Raw genomic sequence first — 24100 nt, forward strand, 5'->3', positions numbered from 1 at the left:
AGAACGAGGCTGAGAATCCCGCAGGCCTGCCATGCTGCTTCCAATGACAGCATTTTGGATTTAATGCATATTTAGCGGGCAAAATAATGCACCGTGAAAATGTGCGAATTCACATTTGCCCGAGAGACTAGAGAGGCTGAGAAAAAGAGTGTGAAGAACATAATGGATGTTTAAGAAACTTCCATGAAAGGAAAGAGAACCTCAAGGGAGAACATTAGGGCAAAGGATAACTTGCAGTTGGGAAACTTGTCCTCCTTGAACTAGACTTTTGAACTCGTGAAGTACTGAATGGCAGCCTGGTTTGTCAGACTTTACAGCTGCTCAGATGCGACGAACTTCCACCCGTGTACCAGCTGGGAGGTCTTGAGTGGCTTCTTCTTTACTTGGGTCACAATTTCCTAATCTAGGAAGGTGGGCATGCTATATACCTCACAAGATTATGGCGAGGACTGAAATTCAGTATGTTCATGAAGACACCAAGTACATTAACGTAATACGTAATAGGAGCTCCAGATACGATCAGCGCTCGCTCTTTCCCTTTCCCCATCCAAGCATGGAGTTGATGCAATGCCTGCTTTGTGGGGTTGCTTTCAGTGATTTAATTGAAGAGAACTGGATGCTTCTAGCGTCTCGGGCAGTACTTGTCCAAGTCAGCCCTCCTCTGCCCGCTGCCACTCCTTTTTTTTTTTTTTTTTTTTTTAATTTTTTTTATTTTTTAATATATGAAATTTACTGTCAAATTGGTTTCCATACAACACCCAGTGCTCATCCCAAAAGGTGCCCTCCTCAATACCCATCACCCACCCTGCCCTCCCTCCCACCCCCCATCAACCCTCAGTTTGTTCTCAGTTTTTAACAGTCTCTTATGCTTTGGCTCTCTCCCACCCTAACCCCTTTTTTTTTTTTTTTTTTCCTTCCCCTCCCCCATGGGTTTCTGTTACGTTTCTCAGGATCCACATAAGAGTGAAACCATATGGTATCTGTCTTTCTCTGTATGGCTTATTTCACTTAGCATCACACTCTCCAGTTCCATCCATGTTGCTACAAAAGGCCATATTTCATTTTTTCTCATTGCCACGTAGTATTCCATTGTGTATATAAACCACAATTTCTTTATCCATTCATCAGTTGATGGACATTTAGGCTCTTTCCATAATTTGGCTATTGTTGAGAGTGCCGCTATAAACATTGGGGTACAAGTGCCCCTATGCATCAGTACTCCTGTATCCCTTGGATAAATTCCTAGCAGTGCTATTGCTGGGTCATAGGGTAGGTCTATTTTTAATTTTCTGAGGAACCTCCACACCGCTTTCCAGAGCGGCTGCACCAATTTGCATTCCCACCAACAGTGCAAGAGGGTTCCTGTTTCTCCACATCCTCTCCAGCATCTATAGTCCCCTGATTTCTTCATTTTGGCCACTCTGACTGGCGTGAGGTGGTATCTGAGTGTGGTTTTGATTTGTATTTCCCTGATAAGGAGCGACGTTGAACATCTTTTCATGTGCCTGTTGGCCATCCGGATGTCTTCTTTAGAGAAGTGTCTATTCATGTTTTCTGCCCATTTCTTCACTGGGTTATTTGTTTTTCGGGTGTGGAGTTTGATGAGCTCTTTATAGATTTTGGATACTAGCCCTTTGTCCGATGTGTCATTTGCAAATATCTTTTCCCATTCCGTTGGTTGCCTTTTAGTTTTGTTGGTTGTTTCCTTTGCTGTGCAGAAGCTTTTTATCTTCATAAGGTCCCAGTAATTCACTTTTGCTTTTAATTCCCTTGCCTTTGGGGATGTGCCGAGTAAGAGATTGCTACGGCTGAGGTCAGAGAGGTCTTTTCCTGCTTTCTCCTCTAAGGTTTTGATGGTTTCCTGTCTCACATTCAGGTCCTTTATCCATTTTGAGTTTATTTTTGTGAATGGTGTGAGAAAGTGGTCTAGTTTCAACCTTCTGCATGTTGCCGTCCAGTTCTCCCAGCACCATTTGTTAAAGAGACTGTCTTTTTTCCATTGGATGTTCTTTCCTGCTTTGTCAAAGATGAGTTGGCCATACGTTTGTGGGTCTAGTTCTGGGGTTTCTATTCTATTCCATTGGTCTATGTGTCTGTTTTTATGCCAATACCATGCTGTCTTGATGATGACAGCTTTGTAGTAGAGGCTAAAGTCTGGGATTGTGATGCCTCCTGCTTTGGTCTTCTTCTTCAAAATGACTTTGGCTAGTCGGGGCCTTTTGTGGTTCCATATGAATTTTAGGATTGCTTGTTCTAGTTTCGAGAAGAATGCTGGTGCAATTTTGATTGGGATTGCATTGAATGTGTAGATAGCTTTGGGTAGTATTGACATTTTGACAATATTTATTCTTCCAATCCATGAGCAGGGAATGTCTTTCCATTTCTTTATATCTTCTTCAATTACCTGCATAAGCTTTCTATAGTTTTCAGCATACAGATCTTTTACATCTTTGGTTAGATTTATTCCTAGGTATTTTATGCTTCTTGGTGCAATTGTGAATGGGATCAGTTTCTTCATTTGTCTTTCTGTTGCTTCATCGTTAGTGTATAAGAATGCAACTGATTTCTGCACATTGATTTTGTATCCTGCAACTTTGCTGAATTCATGTATCAGTTCTAGCAGACTTTTGGTGGAGTCTATCGGATTTTCCATGTATAATATCATGTCATCTGCAAAAAGCGAAAGCTTGACTTCATCTTTGCCAATTTTGATGCCTTTGATTTCCTTTTGTTGTCTGATTGCTGATGCTAGAACTTCCAGCACTATATTAAACAACAGCGGTGACAGTGGGCATCCCTGTCGTGTTCCTGATCTCAGGGAAAAAGCTCTCAGTATTTCCCCGTTGAGGATGATGTTAGCTGTGGGCTTTTCATAAATGGCCTTTATGATCTTTAAGTATGTTCCTTCTATCCCGACTTTCTCAAGGGTTTTTATTAAGAAAGGGTGCTGGATTTTGTCAAAGGCCTTTTCTGCATCGATTGACAGGATCATATGGTTCTTCTCTTTTTTTTTGTTAATGTGATGTATCACGTTGATCGATTTGCGAATGTTGAACCAGCCCTGCATCCCAGGAATGAATCCCACTTGATCATGGTGAATAATTCTTTTTATAAGCTGTTGAATTCGATTTGCTAGTATCTTATTGAGAATTTTTGCATCCATATTCATCAGAGATATTGGCCTGTAGTTCTCTTTTTTTACTGGGTCTCTGTCTGGTTTAGGAATCAAAGTAATACTGGCTTCATAGAATGAGTCTGGAAGTTTTCCTTCCCTTTCTATTTCTTGGAATAGCTTGAGAAGGATAGGTATTATCTCTGCTTTAAACGTCTGGTAGAACTCCCCTGGGAAGCCATCTGGTCCTGGACTCTTATTTGTTGGGAGATTTTTGATAACCGATTCAATTTCTTCGCTGGTTATGGGTCTGTTCAAGCTTTCTATTTCCTCCTGATTGAGTTTTGGAAGAGTGGGGGTGTTTAGGAATTTGTCCACTTCTTCCAGGTTGTCCAATTTGTTGGCATATAATTTTTCATAGTATTCCCTGATAATTGTTTGTATCTCTGAGGGATTGGTTGTAATCATTCCATTTTCATTCATGATTTTATCTATTTGGGTCATCTCCCTTTTCTTTTTGAGAAGCCTGGCTAGAGGTTTGTCAATTTTGTTTATTTTTTCAAAAAAACCAACTCTTGGTTTCGTTGATCTGCTCTACCGTTTTTTTAGATTCTATATTGTTTATTTCTGCTCTGATCTTTATTATTTCTCTTCTTCTGCTGGGTTTAGGCTGCCTTTGCTGTTCTGCTTCTATTTCCTTTAGGTGTGCTGTTAGATTTTGTATTTGGGATTTTTCTTGTTTCTTGAGATAGGCCTGGATTGCAATGTATTTTCCTCTCAGGACTGCCTTCGCTGCGTCCCAAAGCGTTTGGATTGTTGTATTTTCATTTTCGTTTGTTTCCATATATTTTTTAATTTCTTCTCTAATTGCCTGGTTGACCCACTCATTCGTTAGTAGGGTGTTCTTTAACCTCCATGCTTTTGGAGGTTTTCCAGACTTTTTCCTGTGGTTGATTTCAAGCTTCATAGCATTGTGGTCTGAAAGTATGCATGGTATAATTTCAATTCTTGTAAACTTATGAAGGGCTGTTTTGTGACCCAGTATATGATCTATCTTGGAGAATGTTCCATGTGCACTCGAGAAGAAAGTATATTCTGTTGCTTTGGGATGCAGAGTTCTAAATATATCTGTCAAGTCCATCTGATCCAATGTATCATTCAGGGCCCTTGTTTCTTTATTGACTGTGTGTCTAGATGATCTATCCATTTCTGTAAGTGGGGTGTTAAAGTCCCCTGCAATGACCACATTCTTATCAATAAGGTTGCTTATGTTTATGAGTAATTGTTTTATATATCTGGGGGCTCCGGTATTCGGCGCATAGACATTTATAATAGTTAGCTCTTCCTGGTGGATAGACCCTGTGATTATTATATAATGCCCTTCTTCATCTCTTGTTACAGCCTTTAATTTAAAGTCTAGTTTGTCTGATATAAGTATGGCTACTCCAGCTTTCTTTTGGCTTCCAGTAGCATGATACATAGTTCTCCATCCCCTCACTCTCAATCTAAAGGTGTCCTCAGATCTAAAATGAGTCTCTTGTAGACAGCAAATAGATGGGTCTTGTTTTTGTATCCATTCTGATACCCTATGTCTTTTAGTTGGTGCATTTAATCCATTTACATTCAGTGTTATTATAGAAAGATACGGGTTTAGAGTCATTGTGATGTCTGTATGTTTTATGCTTGTAGTGATGTCTCTGGTACTTTGTCTCACAGGATCCCCCTTAGGATCTCTTGTAGGGCTGGTTTCGTGGTGACAAATTCCTTCAGTTTTTGTTTGTTTGGGAAGACCTTTATCTCTCCTTCTATTCTAAATGACAGACTTGCTGGATAAAGGATTCTCGGCTGCATATTTTTTCTGTTTAGCACACTGAAGATATCGTGCCAAGCCTTTCTGGCCTGCCAAGTTTCAAAGGAGAGATCAGTCACGAGTCTTATAGGTCTCCCTTTATATGTGAGGGCACGTTTATCCCTTGCTGCTTTCAGAATTTTCTCTTTATCCTTGTATTTTGCCAGTTTCACTATGATATGTCGTGCAGAAGATCGATTCAAGTTACGTCTGAAGGGAGTTCTCTGTGCCTCTTGGATTTCAATGCCTTTTTCCTTCCCCAGTTCAGGGAAGTTCTCAGCTATAATTTCTTCAAGTACCCCTTCAGCACCTTTCCCTCTCTCTTCCTCCTCGGGGATATCAATTATGCGTATGTTATTTCTTTTTAGTGTATCACTTAGTTCTCTAATTTTCCCCTCATACTCCTGGATTTTTTTATCTCTCTTTCTTTCAGCTTCCTCTTTCTCCATAACTTTATCTTCTAGTTCACCTATTATCTCCTCTGCCTCTTCAAGCCGAGCTGTCGTGGTTTCCATTTTGTTTTGCATTTCATTTAAAGCGTTTTTCAGGTCCTCGTGACTGGTCCTTAGTCCCTTGATCTCTGTAGCAAGAGATTCTCTGCTGTCCTGTATACTGTTTTCAAGCCCAGCGATTAATTTTATGACTATTATTCTAAATTCACTTTCTGTTATATTATTTAAATCCTTTTTGATCAGTTCATTCGCTGTTGTTATTTCCTGGAGATTCTTCTGAGGGGAATTCTTCCGTTTGGTCATTTTGGATAGTCCCTGGAGTGGTGAGGACCTGCAGGGCACTTCCCCTGTGCTGTGGTGTATAACTGGAGTTGGTGGGCGGGGCCGCAGTCCGACCTGATGTCTGCCCCCAGCCCACCACTGGGGCCACAGTCAGACTGGTGTGTGCCTTCTCTTCCCCTCTCCTAGGGGCGGGATTCACTGTGGGGTGGCGTGGCCCGTCTGGGCTACTTGCACACTGCCAGGCTTGTGGTGCTGGGGATCTGGCGTATTAGCTGGGGTGGGTAGGCAAGGTGCACGGGGGCAGGAGGGGTAGGCTTAGCTCGCTTCTCCTTAGGTGATCCACTTCAGGAGGGGCCATGTGGCAGCGGGAGGGAGTCAGATCCGCTGCCGGAGGTTTGGCTCCGCAGATGCACAGAGTTTGGTGTTTGCGCTGCGCGAGCAAGTTCCCTGGCAGGAACTGGTTCCCTTTGGGATTTTGGCTGGGGGATGGGCGGGGGAGATGGCGCTGGCGAGCACCTTTGTTCCCCGCCAAGCTGAGCTCTGCCGTCCGGGGGCTCAGCAGCTCTCCCTCCCTTTGTCCTCCAGCCTTCCCGCTTTCTGAGCAGAGCTGTTAACTTATGACCTCCCAGACGCTAAGTCGCGCTTGCTGTCAGAACACAGTCCGTCCGGCCCCTCCGCTTTTGCCAGCCAGACTCGGGGGCTCCGCTTGGCCGGCGAGCCGCCCCTCCGCCCCGGCTCCCTCCCGCCAGTCCGTGGAGCGCGCACCGCCTCGCAGCCCTTCCTACCCTCTTCCGTGGGCCTCTCGTCTGCGCTTGGCTCCGGAGACTCCGTTCTGCTAATCCTCTGGCGGTTTTCTGGGTTCTTTAGGCAGGTGTAGGTGGAATCTAAGTGATCAGCAGGACGCGCGGTGAGCCCAGCGTCCTCCTACGCCGCCATCTTCCAGACTCTCCCCCGCTGCCACTCCTATTGCTGTTGTGGTCAACATCAGACTCCACTGTGTGCCAGAAACACAGAGAATGCCTATGTAGCATCCTGGATAAAGATTCCAATCAAATGCTTAGTAAAGAAGAATCTGTTCTTCCTTTTTGGGGGTGACTTTCCCACTTTGCTCTTGCCCTGGCTGGGTTTGGGGCTCCAGTCTGCACCCTGTGCTGTAGTAACCTGACCGGCAGAGCCACGTCTCTGGGCCACACAGACAGGTCCCCCACCCCAACACTCAGGCCCATTTCTCCTTCAGTTTGCATTTCTCATCCTGGTTTTTTGTTTGGTTTTGGTTTTGGTTTGGTTTTTGGTACCACACTGAGGACAGAGTGGGAAGCATGGTGACAACTTCACGAGAAAGGCATTTACGTCACACCTACAGGGCATCTCCTGGCAGGGAGGTGATGAGAGCCTGTGTTAGTCTTGTGAGAAATACTCCTTCGTGGTATTTTTTGGGGACTGATTCTTCCTTACCTCCCTCCTCGACAGTGTGTGTGTGTGTGTGTGTGTGTGTGTGTGTGTGTGTGTGTCTGTGTGTAAGGGCCGAGGCCTGATTCTCACACTTTGATTGTCTAACCTGTGTACCTATTTCCCTTTACCTGGGGCATGATATATTTTGATGGGGCCTGCCCTTTCAAACCCTCAATAAAATCATGAACTAAATTAGGGGCGCCTGGGTGGCTCATTCGGTTAAGCGTCCGACTCTTGACTTTGGCTCAGGTTATGATCTCATGGTTCATGAGTCTGAGCCCCATGTCAAGTTCCACACTGAGAGTACAGAGCCTGCTTGGGATTCTCTCTCTGCCCCTCCCCCCCCCCTCGTGCACGCACTCACTCTCTCGCAAAATAAATGAATAAACTTTAAAAAAAATAAAATCATGAACTAAATAACTATGCTGATTGGCAAAAAAAAAAAAAAAAAAGCCTAAAACTTAGGAATGGTACCTGATTTTCATCACATGCTTTATAAATCTATGAAACAGGCTTGCCAGTTTCTTACCTAAGAATCTGTGATCCACAGAATCGAAGTCCTACCTATGTTAATGAGCAATCCAATAAAACTGAATGGAAACCATTATATACTATTCAGGAAAAATTCATCTTTATTAACCTTATCTCCGGCGGAAATGTTGCTGTGAACACATTTTGTGCCTTGTTAGAATTTCTTTTTTTTTTTTTTTTTTTTTTTGTAATTAGCAAGTCTCCTTTGGGCCAACGTGTGTGCACATCCCCAGGTTCAGCATAATGTGATTTTAAGTGTCCGCATCATTAACCTTTGAAAAATGGAGGAAGTCATAGAAAAATTAACAAAGGAAAACTGTGCCATGGCAACTGCTGTTAGCAAAATCAAATCGTCTTCCAATGAATTATGGGAAAATTTGGGTTGGGAGGGGTTGTCGTAGAATGAAAAAGTAAGATTTGCATGATTCTTTAATTTATTTCTCTATTGATTTGAAGTGTTGGCAGGGGGAGGTGTTGTCAAAAGCTTTGCTGTGAGGGTAGTTTAATATTTTCCTCTCTGTTCTTTCCCTCTCCTCTGCACCCCAAGGTGGCGCCTATGAAGTCAAACAGCATCGATTCTTCCGTTCTTTAGACTGGAACAGTTTGCTGAGACAGAAGGCAGAATTTATTCCCCAACTGGAATCTGAGGATGACACAAGTTATTTTGATAGTACGTGAATTATCTGACATAAAATGTTGTTTGACCTTTACTTTGTAGAAAATTATCTCTGCTCGTGATAGAAGTTTCTAGTCTTGAGCCTATGAGTTCTTTTTTTTTTTTTTTTTTAACATTTATTTATTTTTGAGACAGAGACAGAGCATGAACGGGGGAGGGTCAGAGAGAGAGGGAGCCACAGAATCCGAAACAGGCTCCAGGCTCTGAGCTGTCAGCACAGAGCCCGACGCAGGGTTTGAACTCACAGACCGCGAGATCATGACCCGAGCTGAAGTCGGATGCTTAACCAACTGAGCCACCCAGGCGCCCCGAGCCTATGAGTTCTTAAACATAATGCTTTGATATAGAAACTCTTAGTAACATATCTAAATTAAAAGCTGAAATTCTGAGTGATTGGAACTGTTACCAAACATTTCTCTGCAGCTCGGTCAGAGAAATATCATCACATGGAGACTGAGGAAGAAGATGACACAAATGATGAAGACTTTACTGTGGAAATAAGGCAGTTTTCCTCCTGTTCACACAGGTTTTCAAAAGTAAGTGAAATATGGCAGAAACCTACAGAGTCTTTCTGGAGAATCTCCCTCAGGGCAGATAGTTGGCATTTCTAAATAGGCGAACAAGATTGTAAAAATCACCTCTGTAGTGTTTTAGTGCTTGGGGTCTCCTGTGCTTAAAATTCCTTTTAGCCTAGGAACAGTGACCCCACCATCTTGATAATCCAGAGTCCCTACCTGCCTGTCTCACTCTCCACAAATGGATATCTTTTTTCTTGGAGACGCAGACTTGCACTCACAGTATTATCTATGGAGAACACGAGAGCCATTTATGTTGACCTCACCCTGTGTGACTAGGTTTAGTTCCTTGCCAGACTGTGGAGGCATCCTCCCCTTTCTCTGACCCTTTTTGTTTGTTTGTTTGTTTATTTGGTTTGACAGAGAGAGAAAGAGCATGTGCGGGGGAGGGGCAGAGAGAGAGGGAGAGATTCCCAAACAGCCTTCAACAGTGCACAGCCTGACAGCAGGGCTCGATCTCACAAACTGAGTCCATGATCTGAGCCAAAATCAAGAGTTGGACGCTTAACCAACTGAACCACCTAGGCTCTCCTCTCTCATCTTTTAATGAAGAACATTGAGCTTGAGGTCACTGTGTGCATAGCCCCCTCCTAGTATCACATGGAATACAACACAAAGGAGAGTTTGAGTCCCTGACATCAGCTAGGACCCTTGGGGATTAGTTGATGCAGAATAAGAAAGTCTGGTAACCAGTGACAGAAAACATAAGTTATATGAAAAAGCCTGTAGGAAGCCAAGCTCGAATTTTGGAAATGGGAGAAGGTAATAAAATCGATGTCTGAAATGGATGCTTTTTACTGATAGTGGTAAGATTAAAACACACACACACACACACACACACACACACACAGGCAAATAAAATGAAGAAACCTGATAGTCCTGAGACTGGAAGAGCCCTAGGAAAATGGAAACAAACCTAAAGGGCCCCCTGCCTGCCTCCCTTGTGATATTTTCAGTAGCTATGCATTTTCTGTTGCCATGGCATTTTGCATGATGATGTTCAGCTTTTCTATAACACATAGGGTTGATAAAGTGTTCATACGTTTTTCTATGTGGCTCCCTAGATACAGCACATCTGCATGTGGGCTGGCACTGACCGCCCTGTTTATAGGAAGGCCATGGAGAGGTGAGGTTTCCCCGGAGGAGGTGGTGGCCGGCCTACCCAGAGCCAGGACTGAAGCTTTGATCACACTGAGTGCAGGCTTTCCCCAGTGCCTGTTCTCTGGCCCATCCAAGCCAGGCCCTGGACTCCATTTCCTTCCTGTTGTCTTCTGTTGGTTAGCCAGCCTGGTCCTCACCCTAGTAGACCAATGGGCCATCTAAGGGTACCCCACCCATGAGAGCAGTGAGTGGCTGCATGGCACGGTAAGGATTGCTTCCTGCACTGGGCTCCCAGCTCTGTATTTTCCCTTCCACCTTTCCTGTGGGACCACAGAGGTCTCAGGTTTGCCTGAGCTCTGATCCCTTTCAGAAATGCCAGTGCCAAGCTGTGTGTCTGTATATGTGATTTATAAGCCAGAGACCTCTGACTCATAACCACATACGTACTGCATCCCCCCACACACTTCTTGAACCAGGTAATTTATTCTTCTGTTTGCACTCAATTCCAATTCATTTTTCTCCTTCCCACCCCTGACTGGTGGCCATTAAAGCTTTCTCTCTGTGATTTTCTCTTTCTGATAGACATCATGGTTAAAAAGTAATCTAAGGTGTGCATTGATCCCCCGGCCTAGAAACCCCAACGCGTCTATGGATTTTGTTTGCAGATACAAAGTCCATAACAAGACAGGGCAAGAGGGTGATGAATTCATAGCTTTTGCTCCAAGAAGAAAAAAAAATACATACATTGACCATACATCTCAGGACTCAAGTAAACAGTATCGGAAAGTACCTTCTAAATACATGGTCCCAACTGAAACTTTAGTCATACTCTTGGGCTTTACTCCCAGGGTTTGGGTTTTTGTTTTTTTTCTGACAGACTCTTTCAAGAAGATATTAATAAACCCTATTGCTTCACCTCGCAGGTTTTCAGCAGCATAGACCGAATAACTCAGAATCCAGGAGAAGAGAAGGAAGAGCCTGGAGACAAAACCAAAAGCACAACATTGCCATCCACAGAAACATTCAGCTGGAGTTCGGAATATTCGGAAATGTATGTGAAACGTCTGTTAAGAAAGGTCATGTGCAGTTGCTGCTAGAGCAGTGATTCTTAAGCTTGAGTGTGCATCAGAATGTCCCAGAAGCCCTGTAAAAACACAGGTTGCTGGGCCCATTCCAGCGTGTGTGATCCACTAGATCTGGGATGGAGGCTTTGTAATAAGTTCCAGGAGATGCTCTTGCTGCTGGCCCAGGGACCACACTGTAAGAACCACTGTGCTAGACATGTGTTGGTTGGGTGTATCCAAGTTCCGTTCTTACCTAATTTCCTCCAGAATTCTCCTTGAACACCGTTTCCTAGTATGGATGTATACATGACTTTGTTTTGTTTTTAATTAAGGCAACAGTTATCCACATCCAACTCTTCAGATACTGAAAGCAACAGACATAAACTCAGTTCTGGCCCACTTCCCAAACTGGCTATTTCAACAGAGGCAGAAAAAGATGAAGGTGCTCCCTGCCCCAGGGACCTGCACGAGGAGCCCGAGGTCACCACTCCCGCCAGTACAATCAGCAGCTCCACCCTGTCAGGTAAGCGCCCGTGTGCGGTGCCTGCTGTCCACACGTCACCCACCACGTTGACAAGTGGTGGCTGGTGTTCTGAGTCCCGGGCTGGCCTAACCAGGTGGTGGCAATGGCTGTTTTGTGCTGCTAGACTCCATCCATGGCCCCATGTCAAAGGCTCGGGGGATCAGCTCTTACAAACTGAGGTCCACTGTCTCAGACCCCTCCTTATTGCGTCCTCATACAGTAAACCCTTCTTGTTTCAGTTTGACCCAAGAGCCAGCCTTAGCTTTCATGACTGGGTTTCAGTAGGATTCTTTGTCAACAACCAGAACCACACTAAAGACCACTTTCTCTGTTGTTGATGCAAAAGCAGGTCTCACAGTGTAGTGTCTAACTGAAAGTTAGGAGTAAGGAACTGTACCAAATAGTGACACGCTCGAATTACCCTCAAAAATGGCTTAAATCACCCACAAGGTACAGCGTAAGGCCAGCTCTCCTTCTTGTGTCAAAATGGATGGTGGTTTCTTCAAAGGAGGTGGTTTTTGTTATGGGGCCATGTTGTGCCAAACAACTTACCTCTTCACGCTGGACTCTTAGTGAGTGCAGCACGATGCTTATTTTGTGAGATTCCCAGATGCTGTCTGTGCATCCAGGACTGAGGGGAGGAGTGAGTGAGAAATACCAGCACAATTCAGATTGGTATTTTATGTGCATATGAGGCGCCTCCACTATAGACATGTTACCCTTCCAGTCCCTGGGTAACTGGAGTACAGAAACTCCTGAGACCTCTTTCACTGTTTGGGAGGCAGTTAAACGGATTAGGCCTCTCTCTTTTTCTTTTTTTTTCTTTAATTTTTTTTTCTCTTTTGAGAGAGAGAGGAAAAGCACGAGCCCAGGGAGGGTCAGAGAGACAGAGAGGGAGATACAGAATCTGAAGCAGGCTCCAGGCTCCCAGCTGTCAGCACAGAGCCCAACGCAGGGCTCGAATCCACAAGCCATGAGATCATGACCTGAGGTAAAGTCTGACGCTCAATCAACTGAGCCACCCAGGCGCCCCTGGATTAGGCCTCTTCTTTGAGAGCACTTTATAATGTCACTTTTGTGTAAAAGTAACCTTCCTGACAGGAGTGACAGTATCTTCACAGGTTTTTAAAAAGGCTTAATGTATCATGGATATTTTCTGGCCTTTAATCATGGAGGTGTCTTCATTAGGTGATCAAACTTGAATTTCCCTCAGACCAAGCCAAGTGCACTTAGAATATTACTTGGTTTATAACAGTTTTATGCACAGCATATCCTTCTACAGAGCAATGTTCGTGTATGCTTTAAAAAAAAAAAAAAATGAAACATGGATATGGCTTAGGGTTGCTGCGATAAATGTCATCATTAAGCTCTCTTCGATATGCTATATTGATAACGCTGAACGATTCCAGGAATTTTTATGAACATTTTTTTAACTAACTGAATATTCATAGTGTAACTTTTTAAAAATCATTTCAAGGAAACTCATTTTATAGGCTAGGTTTATTTCAGCCTCACTGAAAAGTTTGCCTCTGTGGAAATAATGTGGGTTGTTTTTTTTTTTTTTTTTCTTTCTCTGTCTTCCTCTAAGTTCTGTTGCCATGTAGGATAATTGCCCTTATCCTCCCTTTTTTATAAAACCAAGAGAATAGCAATGTAGAAGTAGTGTAGAAACAACCTAGGGGTCCAAAATTCTTAATTATGTTTAGTTCATCTTGATAAATCAAATGGAAGTATCTCAGTATTTTATTTTTCTCGTTACTAAGGTCTCTGTTTCCTAGTTTATTATGCTCTCAATAGAATATACTCACCTCTATTTAAATTTTTTTTTTTTTTAATATGGTGAATCATTGGTGATCACTTAGTCTCTTTGCCCTGGTCCCCATCAGCAGTGTCGGAGGGAAATGGTATCTAAGCAGTTGATTGATTACTTTCATAATTAAAAAAAAAAAAAAAACTACTGCTTAGGTCCTGCCATGCATTTTGATTAATTGATTCAAACTACCTTTCTGTCTCCCCCATATACACACTAAAAATAATCAAAGACCTTGGGGGCTGCACAGAATAGAGAGATGAACTGATTTGCTTACGGCCAAGGGTAATTAGGAAATCTGAAAACCGTGACTGTAGTAAAATTAAATTTCTTGATTTTTATATTGCTCCGCCATCAAAAAGAAAGAACCCTTGACATTTACAGAACATTAAGGTGACATTATCCACTATTGGCAGAACAGAAACGTGCACTTATATCCATTGCTCTGGAAGGAGGTGACAGAGGCAAGGGGGCAGGGATGCTAAAAAAAGAACAGTACCTATTCGCACTCGGGCATTTAGGGAAGTACAATTTCATACCTCTTTCTCTTTTTTCACGATCGTGTTGCATTTGAATCGGTGAAAAGTAAAAAGTCTCGAAGTCTTAGGTGTAGTGCTCGAGTCAACCAATTATTCGTTGTGAAGAGATTCGGTTTTTCATTTGTCAGAGAGCCCATCCTACCAGATTAGCAAGGAGAAGAGTGTGTAACTTAGCCCAAAGTAAGCTTAAGGTTTTGGAGATGAGGTGTCTGAGTCACGAAGCAGTTTTTATCAAGTCCTTGAGCTGTTGATTTCTTGATTTAGAGGGAATTGAGTAGATGGAGTTAAGTGAGGTTGAGTTTGGAATATAGCAGTAGGAAGGCTGCTGATACTTCATTTAGGATTGTCTTCCTGGGTCTCATGGGTGTCGCGTGGAGGTCCAGCTCTTTTCCTGTACCCACAGCGCTCTCTCAAGTCCCAAGCTTCCTTTACCGAGGACCCTGCCTGTAGGGTCTCTGTCACCTCCTAGGCACAGAGGCCAAACTTGAGCTGTGAAGTTGAGTAGTGGATTCAGCAGCAGAACGGGATTGTGAATTAAGTCCTATCCAGCCTAACTATTTCCTAGGCTTTAAAATGTGCTGGTTGGTCTTTCAAAGGATCATTTATAATGGTATTAAATATTCTGCATGGATTGTGTATCTTAAGGTGATGATAGTGTTGATGGTTTCTAAAGCACAGGGGGCTTGTAACAGCATTTAGAAGTCAAAATGAGATGAGCATCACTTTTTCCGGATGGACAAAGATAAACTGTCAGTGATTACAAAAAGAAAGAAAGAGAACTGATAGCCTGTGAAAGAGTAGGAAAAACCCAAAGTGGGTGGCTGTTCCCCTTTCCTCTGGGGGACTCCACATGTTATTTCTGCTCAGAAACGTTATTTATTCTTGGTCCGTGTGGTCACCCAGGCAGACATCACTGATTTTCCATTTTTGCATCCTCCCACGTGATTCTCTTGTGATCCTCTGCTGAGGGGAGTCCTAATTATTTTAAAACAAACAAGCAAACAAACAAAAACCCACCTTTCTGTTAAGGGCTAAGAAACTTAAAAATAAAGAAGGCGTGGCTGGCTGAGACAGGAAAGGATCTTACCGCTGGTGCAATAACCTCAGGGCAGATCAGGAGATGATACACTGTCTAGAGAAAAAACCAGGAAGGTGCAGCAAGCCATTGTGGAATGCAGTGAGTACTGTCCTTTGTTGTCCTGGGAGGTTTGCAAGGAGACTTAGGGCATGAGAAGTCACAGGTGATGCTTGAGGCACTCTCCTGTAAGTTACATACGTGAACCTCGTGCAGTCTAGTGCAGTCCAGGAAGAGACTAGGAGATGACACAGTCCCAAGTCTACGTGAAGAAATGAGATGATGTCCACATGTCCCAAACAGCATTACCCACATGTCCACATTATTCACAGCATTGCTAATGATGACCATTAATATCACAGGATCATTTTAGTATACACTGGGTGGTCATGGTGTTCATAAGGTGGTGTTTGCTTCAGAGCCTTCCGTGGTTGGAAGCAGTGGGGAGGAGTTGTCGCTACAAGGGTTCTAAAATCGAAATTCTGTAAAGTAGTGACTCTTGTAGTTAAGTGGAGTCATTGAGAATTAGCAGACTTAGGTACAAGGAGAATGAAACCTGGATGGACATGTCTTTCATCCCCTTCTCTTCCCCATCACCTTTCTCAAACCAGTCATGTGTTTTTAATGCTTGCCTGGCGCCATATGGATTGTTGAGCCACATGGGAGTACGTTTCCCAGGTTGTTCTTCCTTCTTTCTCTCTCTTTCCCTCTTTCCACCTCTCCTTTCCGATTTCCCTGAACGTGTTTATCCCTTCTTCTTTGTACAGTTGGCAGTTTTTCAGAGCACTTGGATCAGATAAATGGACGAAGCGAGTGTGTGGACAGTACAGATAATTCCTCAAAGCCACCCAGTGAACCCGCTTCTCACATGGCTCGGCAGCGATTAGAAAGCACAGAAAAAAAGAAAATCTCGGGGAAAGTCACAAAGTCCCTTTCTGCCAGTGCTCTGTCCCTCATGATCCCAGGAGGTAGAGAGACATCTACTCGCATGAAGTTGTGTGGTTTTGTGCATGTGTCCCCCTCTCCCCAGTTTGGAATGCTGATCGAGATGCAAGATTGCTAGAAGCAGTAACGGGCGGTACCCAGCGCATCTCTCCGGAGTTTCTCCCTGCGGGAGCTCCGGAGCTCCCAGACAGCATGTGTCACTGATTTCGTCTTGCTTCTTTCTGCATCAGGAGATGAGGCAGGCTTCCTTCCCACACAGCCTGATTTCTTTTGTTTGTTTTCTTTCCTTTTCTGCTCCCCCCTCCTCAAATTAAGTGGTAAATTTATCTCCTCTGAATCATTTTTCTTCCCTAGACTATGCATCATTTATGTACTTTACTGAGTTGTTTATAGCATATGTGTTGGAAAGCTAAGTACAGTTTTTCCTCTTCTAATTAATGAGGAGAGAGATATGGAGAACATAAGTTTTTCATTTCTGGGGATGCAGAGAGTCACAGACAGCCCTGAAATTTACAGATTTTCCCAACCCTGTCTGTTGAGTTATGCTTCCTCCTACTGGTAGTCATTTTCTCCCCTGTATTGGAAGCCTGGGCTTAATTATGGTTTTGTGGAATTGCAGTATTTTTATACACCTGGGCTTTGCCTCTAGAAATCACTAAGTCTACACAATTCCCCCAGAAGTGAGAAAACATACACCCTGGTGTTTGTGACTTAACACTCAAATGACAGCCCGAGAGTGGAAGTGGCAATTGAATTATATTGCAGATGGCTTGCATTTGGAGGAATACAGACCTTGTATAAAAGGAATTGTTTACAGTTTCAAAATTTCCTGTTTGTGCAGAAAGAAACTTGATACAAACAAATGCTCATTTGGGGGTATTGCTCACTCTAGCCCACTCTGTTTTCTGGGAGGCGTCCCATTCGGCACCGTAAAGTAACCATCTATCTCCCTAGTTTGAGTGACTATTCATAACTCCAAAGCAGCAGCAGTTGGAAAGGTAAGTCCACTTTTGAAAGCTGGTGGGAAAGCCCACGTCTTGGTAAGGTAGAGCAATTGTTTAATACAGGGCGATAAGGGAAACTGTCATGCCACAAAGGATGGGGACTTGGCTTTCCAGCACTTTGGATGTGTGTATGTGTTTCCACTCTGTCCAGTTCCCACTCGCATGGTTACAAGTTCCCTGCCCACCAGCATGTGTCTCTTCACTTGGCCTTGTGATCTTTAGACAAAAGGTAGCCAGTGAAAGAGTACCAAGAGTGCCACATGCAGTCCCAAAGTGAAGGAACATCGCTAGTGATCCACCTAGCTTTGTTCCACTTTGACAGACTTAAGAATCGGAAGAAATGATAGTGTGGGCACTGGCAGTTTGCTGTGGCTCCCCTGGTGCTCACTGAACCTGGTGAGTCTTCAGTAACGCTGGGCACATAGTAGCCTGCCTCTGACTGAGCTCACATTTAAACTTCAGTATCTTTAGTGGATCATTCTTTTTGTCAAACACACACACAATTTCACGTGACCAGTTAATTAAGATCCGTTTAGACTCACGTGGATGGAACAGTGATATCAACAATAAAAGCGTGTTTGCTTTTAAAACAAAAACAGAACAGAATTGGTATTGTGGTATTAATATTTCTTAAAATTTCTCTATTTCACCTGTATTATCTTTGAGAATCATTGTTAGAATTGTAGGTACTGTATGAAGCGGTCAGTTGTATTCATAATAATTAGGAGTGATTGTTTCATAAAGAAATTGACATTTCACTGTTGTCTTGATCAAAATCACTTGAGTACTAGTTCAGTAGTACTGTAAAAAGGAACTGTTAACTTGATGGATTGTTTTCCTAATCACGTATGTTTGAAAAGGACCATGTTAAATTTGTTGATTTGGAGCCTGAGAATCTTTTACTATAGTCTCCTCTGTGTAAAGTCTCTTCTCTGTGTAAAGACATACTTGAAATTTGTGCATCTCTGATTTGTTTAAGGACAACAAAATATACCAACTAAAGCTATCCCAGCCAGGTAGGAACTAAGTTTTGTGTGTGTTTTAATTAGCATAGAGAATGAAGAAATTCTAACCTCACAGAATTCACTGAAAAATTAGTTGCAGTACAGACACTTTCGAAGTCTTCTTAATATCCCCTGTTTGGAAAGCCATCCTAGTTAGCAATATAAATATTTTTATATTATTTCTTGATGAGAAATGAATGGATTTATTGTGTGGCTGAGCTCCCCATCATTGCAGGGCTCATACAGTGCGGGCTGGCTGCATGGATGTTTGTGTGATCAGCATCGGCTCTAACGACTGGCTTCTGTGTTGCAGATATGTTTGCCGTTTCTCCACTGGGAAGTCCAATGTCCCCCCATTCCCTGTCCTCGGACCCTTCTTCTTCACGAGATTCTTCTCCCAGCCGAGATTCTTCAGGAGCTTCTGCCAGTCCACATCAGCCCATTGTGATCCACAGTTCAGGGAAAAACTACGGTTTTACCATCCGAGCCATCCGTGTGTATGTGGGAGACAGCGACATCTATACAGTGCACCATATTGTTTGGGTGAGATCAACAGCCTCTCATCCTTGTTACTTTTCATTCCCAGCCAAACTGGACAATGAATAAGTTGGCTGAGGCATATTTATAAGCAAACAGTTTTTCTGCTAAGCTGGCTTTTGGGACCTGTTTCATGCCCTTTCCCTTTATATGGTGGCATTGAATTGAGAAAAAACTAATAACTTCTCATAATTCTGTCCAGTTTTCATATTTGATTGTCCACTTTGCATACCAGCATGGTAGAAATTGTCAAAGATGGTCCTATTGGCACCCTTCGTTTTAATTTTTTCCTGGCCTTCTTTTATTAAAAAAACAAACAAAACTAACTACCTTTCCCACTCACCTGAAATTTTGTAAGTAAGTGTCCTATTTTAGGATGATGTCAGAAAAGGAATAATAACCATGCCTTATTGATTTCCTCTTAGAAGCTTAGGATCATTTGCTAATTAACCCAGAATATTGTCCCAGAAGAAACAGTAGATGTTAAGGTTGCCATTTGTTGGCTGATCAATCTATACTCTTTTCTTGGACTTCAGAATGTTGAAGAAGGAAGTCCAGCATGCCAAGCAGGACTGAAGGCTGGGGATCTGATCACACACATCAATGGAGAACCAGTGCATGGACTTGTCCACACGGAAGTTATAGAGCTTTTGCTAAAGGTATTATCTTTTTTATGCCCATGCCACACAAGTAAAGGTCATCAGAAAGAACTGGTACCAAGAGTTCTCTCCTTAAGTTCTAGAATTCTCTATGATGCATGCATAAACAGTCTTATTACTGAGGAAGTATTCAGTGGTTTAAAGTCTGATAAAAGGTGAAGAAACAGATAATATGAATTTGCTGGTTCTATATATCATGAAAAAACATGGCCTTCTATCTGCACAATCACTTCTGAATTTAACTTCTTATTCTAAATTACGAATAACAAGAGTTCTTTTTCACTTTATGAGCCTTACATAGTAAAAGCTGTTGGGAAGTCACCTATCCTAAAGATGGTTTTCTTCAGGGCCATTCAGCAAGTTTTATTCCAGTACAATGGAAGATGAAGTGGTATGAAAATGAGGTCAGATTTGAAGGTTCAGTCTGAGAGTTGGATTTCCTTTGAAAAATAGAAATGGAAATATATACACATACACTGTAGATGACAGAAGTAAGTAGCAATGGAGGAAGGGGTTCTAGTAATCATTAGGCCCTCACACAAATGATTTTGAACATAGAACATTTTCTGTTTTGAATGTAAGCTGAATAAAGCCCATGGAGTTAAGATCACAAGATGCGTGAATGTGAGTGGAGAGAGAAAATCTACACTGATCCTTCAGTTCTCTTATTTGCTGTGTCACCTGCTGACGGTAGAATATAAAGTAACAGCTCCAAATATGTCTCTTGTAAAAACAAAGACGAATTTGTACTTGATTTTAAATTTGTTCAGAAAAAGAAGTCAGTGATCAGAAATAGAGTCTCTAATTGTAAGATTATTTTACAAATCATCAGATTTATGGATGATCTCTTGCTTTTTGGGCACTGAAAGGGGCTGTAAGGGAGTTGTATACAGAGAGGTGTGAGCCATGGTTTCAGATAAACTACAGTCTGTTGAGAGACAGAACATAAATATGTACCTGCCATTTAGATAATGTACATTCAGACTCTTTTCAGAGCACTCACACTGAGCCCAGTTCCATAGTACATATTAGTAACACAGGAATGAAGGTATAGTCCTTGCCTTTGAGAAATATGGGAGATATAGGAGATGTATGGAAGCAGATGAAGTTTAACTTAGGACTGTCGCTGAGGGAGGAATGTTATACTTTTGGAGAGAATATTCTATGAGTGGGGAGAGACATCACAGAGAAATTTCATTGAATTGAAACAGGAAAGAAAATTAGAAATTTAGAAGGCACTACAAAGAAGTGGGTGTGCTAAGCCTTCCAAAAATAAGTGCAGTTAAATGACTTTTCTCCTTTTCTGTCATTCCCCAAGCTAATATGAGCGTATTCTTCAAAAGATTAGGGTTGGCTTAGGTTCTGAGAGTAGTAATAGCAGGCATATTCAGAGGTCCATTGCGAAGTAGCAGGTTGTAGGAAAGTTACTGCCACTGATTAATTCACATTATTAATTAAATTTTGGTCTTGGGCTCAAAACCAAAGTCTGTAGGGGGTGGCGCCTGACTTTGCTGTCATTCATACCTACCGGTTGATGATGCAGGGGACATCTTCCCATGTAGTTCCAGAATTTACCCAATACCTGGGATATACAGGTGGGTACGCAATAAATGTTCGTGGAATTGAGGTGAATGCTGGGGTCCTCTTTTGCTTTCTTTCCAAAAGTTACCATGGAAGGGGTCAAATACCCCACTTCTACTTTTGTTGGTCTTGACTCATGTCTTAATATGCAGGCCGTTCAGTTTGTCAGTCAGCTTGAAAGGGCTGGGGTTAGTCTATACTTTCAAGTATGGCTATTGAACAGAAAGAGTTGACACCGTGGGTACAACCTGAGGTTTTCAGTTTAGATCACCATCTGTCCCTGGTAATATTCTTTGTCCACCTGGTGTGGAACAACTCTCTCATAGTAAGAATCCAAGAAATGGGAGGCAGGGCATTGGGATCCCTTGTCTGTGAAAGTCGCCTGATAGTACTTCGGGCTTTGCAAGACAAAATTCTGGACAGGTTATAAAGACTCATGAGTCTGACCAGCAGATTCTCTCACAGTACCTGCTCCTATGGTCCAGGGGTGCCCCATTGCTGGCTCACAGATAGACCCCTTTGTTGTTGTTGTTGTTGTTGTTGTTGTTGTTGTTTTAAGTTTATTCACTTATTCTGAGAGAGCGTGAGATCTGGGGAGGGCCAGAGAGAGAGGGAGAGAGAATCCTGTGCTGACAGCGTGGAGCCTCACACAGAGCTTGAACCTACAGACCGTGAGATGATGACCTGAATCGAAACCAAGAGTCAGATGCTTAACTGACTGAACCACCCAGGTGCCCCTTGACCTTTTTGTGAGTAAGAGTCCAGGAAGGTTGTTTTGGATTTTTCCCTCCCTCTGTCTTCATATCCAATACACATGCCTTAGGCTCCTCCGAAGTAGGTTAGGCTCCTCCGAAGTAGGCAGACACAAGTGTTGTTTGTCTCTAAAACGCTCCTTGATCTGTTCTAGGAGCTCACCCTTTCTTTTAGATAATAAGTCTGTGTATTACAGTGAGGTTTTCTTAGTTGTTATTCATCCTGCTAGAGCTTTTTCCAGTCTTCGCATTAGCATTTAAAAGAAGGTCAAGGGATTTTCATTGGTAACATCAGCTTGGCTCTCTACCTTCTTTGTAACAGTATTATGTTACATGCAACATCGCTTCATCCACAACCTATCTTCCTATCACTTCCTGGGTCTGCTCATAAAATCAGAAGAAGAAATAATAAACTGAAGTGTATATATCTTTAGAAAATAGGCATTTGTTTATCTTGCTGAGACATTTGGTTATTTCCATAATTTATTTTATGGAGTGTTAGATATGATCGTGGATTTTAAAGCCTGCTTCTGTGAAATTTGAATGTATATTTCTCCTGAAGGTGTCTGGCAAAGTGTCTTAGCCAAATCCAATCCCATTCATACGGTTTTGTCCTCCTCTGGTTAGGGAGCACCTTGATTCCTGGATCTAGTCAGTGTGTCTCTGAAACTGTGTAAACAAGCCATATTGGAGAGCCTTGGCACCCTCCGGAGCCATGGCCTGCTCTGTCGCAGAGCCAAGCAGAGGGTCCTGCCTCTGCTTCATAAAGGAAGCACTCGAGAGGAGCGACCAATGTAATGAAACAAAAAGGATACGAGGGATTTAATTATCTTTCCAGTGAACTGTGTAATCATGCAGCTTTCTTCCAAATTTAAACAGCGGTTCTTGGACAGCGTGTAAAGGGAGTAGGATCAACACTGGGCATCCTCGTGACATCACTCGTGGAACATCAGGGTAGTGGCTATATTTTGGTATTCTCGGATACTGTTTACTTGATGTTGTTGTTTTTTTTTTTAATGTTTATTATTTTTGAGAGAGGGCGAGCAAGCATGAGCACACAAGCGGGGCAGAGGCAGAGAGAGAGTGAGGAAGACACAGAATCCGAAGCAGGCTCCAGGCTCTGAGCTGTCAGCACAGAGCCCAACGTTGGGCTCAAACTACGAACTGTGAGATCATGACCTGAGCTGAAGTCAGACGCTCAACCTACTGAGCCACCCAAGCACCCCTCTTGATTTCGTGTTCTATACTTGCGAACTACTTCATGAAATGTCATGGCACCTTAGGAAAAAGGTGGAAGAGCCATCGCTTGAGGCTGCTGTATATCTGTTTAGAAGTTCATATGCAGTACAATATCTTTCAGATTGCAAACGGAGTAAGCATTTTCCACATTTGACGTCTTCACATGTGGTCTCGTTTACTCTCACACCTTCCAAGCAGACCTGCTATGGGAGCACTAACTCATATCCACAGGGAAGCTTGTCCAAAGTCACTTCTCATCATAGATCTATGGAATTACAGAATCAATGTGTTTCTCCAGTTCACTTCCCCATTGGCTCTGAAAATCTCTTCCCGTGTGCTCCTTCAGCTTTGCCTCACACTGGTCCTGCCGCAAGGAGGTGATCCCCTCCTTTCTGCTTTTGGGCAGCTTTCTAAAAAACTTTGTAAGAGCAGTGAAATCTCTGTGCACTCACTGTAGCGATGGATGGAGTCCGTATTGACGCACATGATAACATGCCCGGCTTAACCTCTCTAATCTGGGAAACTCTCAAGTAAACCAGACTGCTTTTTTGGGATAGTATTAGTTTAAATACCCAGCACATAAAAGCAGCCCTAAAACTTCATTAGTCCCTGCTTCACGAATTTCCTTTCTATGAACTCTGGGGAGCCTTTAGATGTGAAAATGGAGGCCATCAAATAGTGTCATTATGACCATCCTTACATACTCGCCAAGTCCTAAAAACGTGCAGAGCGTTGTGTTAGATACTGAAAGGTCAGTCGCACAAGAGACAACACATAAGAATATTAGGTAATAGTGCTTTACGTAGCTGAACCCCTATAATCCTCACTTGCTGTGAAGCAGGTCCTGTAAACAACATTGTTCCCATTTTACGGATGAAGAAAGCAGCAGAAATTTAACAAAGCAGCCCAAGGCTACCCGCTAGGAAGGAGCAGAAAAGAGGATTTGCACCCCACAGTGTGGCTTTGGAGCCCGTACTTGGCATGAGTCCACCAGAGTACGTGGAAACCAGTGGCGAAACCAAGTCTACAAAGTGTTAAACATAAGGAGCCGACTGTAAATCTAGCCCACATTCTGAAGGAGAGATGGCTTTCCAGGGGGGATGAAACAGGGGTTATCTGTTCAGGGCTGTGAAGGATGGGTGGAGAGTTAGTGTATGGGAAGGGAGTGCAGGGTGGGCTCAGCAGAACAAAGAGGGTGTGTGCAAATGCAAGGCCAAGAAAGCTCAGAGTGCTTGAGGTACACAAATCAAACTAGAGTGACTGGAGCCTGGGTTTGTATATGGGATGGAGTGTGCAGGCTGGCTGGGGCTGGATTGTGGAGGATGTGAGTAACAGCAA

At 43.0% G+C, this 24100-nt stretch overlaps 1 protein-coding gene across 3 annotated transcripts in view; it reads left to right on the forward strand.

The window, feature by feature from the left end:
- LOC125934931 (microtubule-associated serine/threonine-protein kinase 4-like) overlaps window positions 1-24100 on the forward strand; it is a 221615-nt gene that overhangs the window by 184508 nt on the left and 13007 nt on the right. For 2 of the 3 annotated variants that reach the window (XM_049648563.1, XM_049648562.1), the window contains exons 17-23: window positions 8226-8348; window positions 8778-8890; window positions 10954-11081; window positions 11427-11617; window positions 15809-16009; window positions 18308-18537; window positions 19068-19190. In XM_049648563.1, coding sequence (XP_049504520.1) covers window positions 8226-8348; window positions 8778-8890; window positions 10954-11081; window positions 11427-11617; window positions 15809-16009; window positions 18308-18537; window positions 19068-19190 — 1109 coding nt within the window. The remainder of the gene's footprint in view (window positions 1-8225; window positions 8349-8777; window positions 8891-10953; window positions 11082-11426; window positions 11618-15808; window positions 16010-18307; window positions 18538-19067; window positions 19191-24100) is intronic. The other variant, XM_049648565.1, reaches the window with a different exon arrangement.

This window comes from Panthera uncia (assembly GCF_023721935.1).
Source record: "Panthera uncia isolate 11264 chromosome A1 unlocalized genomic scaffold, Puncia_PCG_1.0 HiC_scaffold_17, whole genome shotgun sequence".
In the NCBI taxonomy this organism is placed as follows: domain Eukaryota; kingdom Metazoa; phylum Chordata; class Mammalia; order Carnivora; family Felidae; genus Panthera; species Panthera uncia.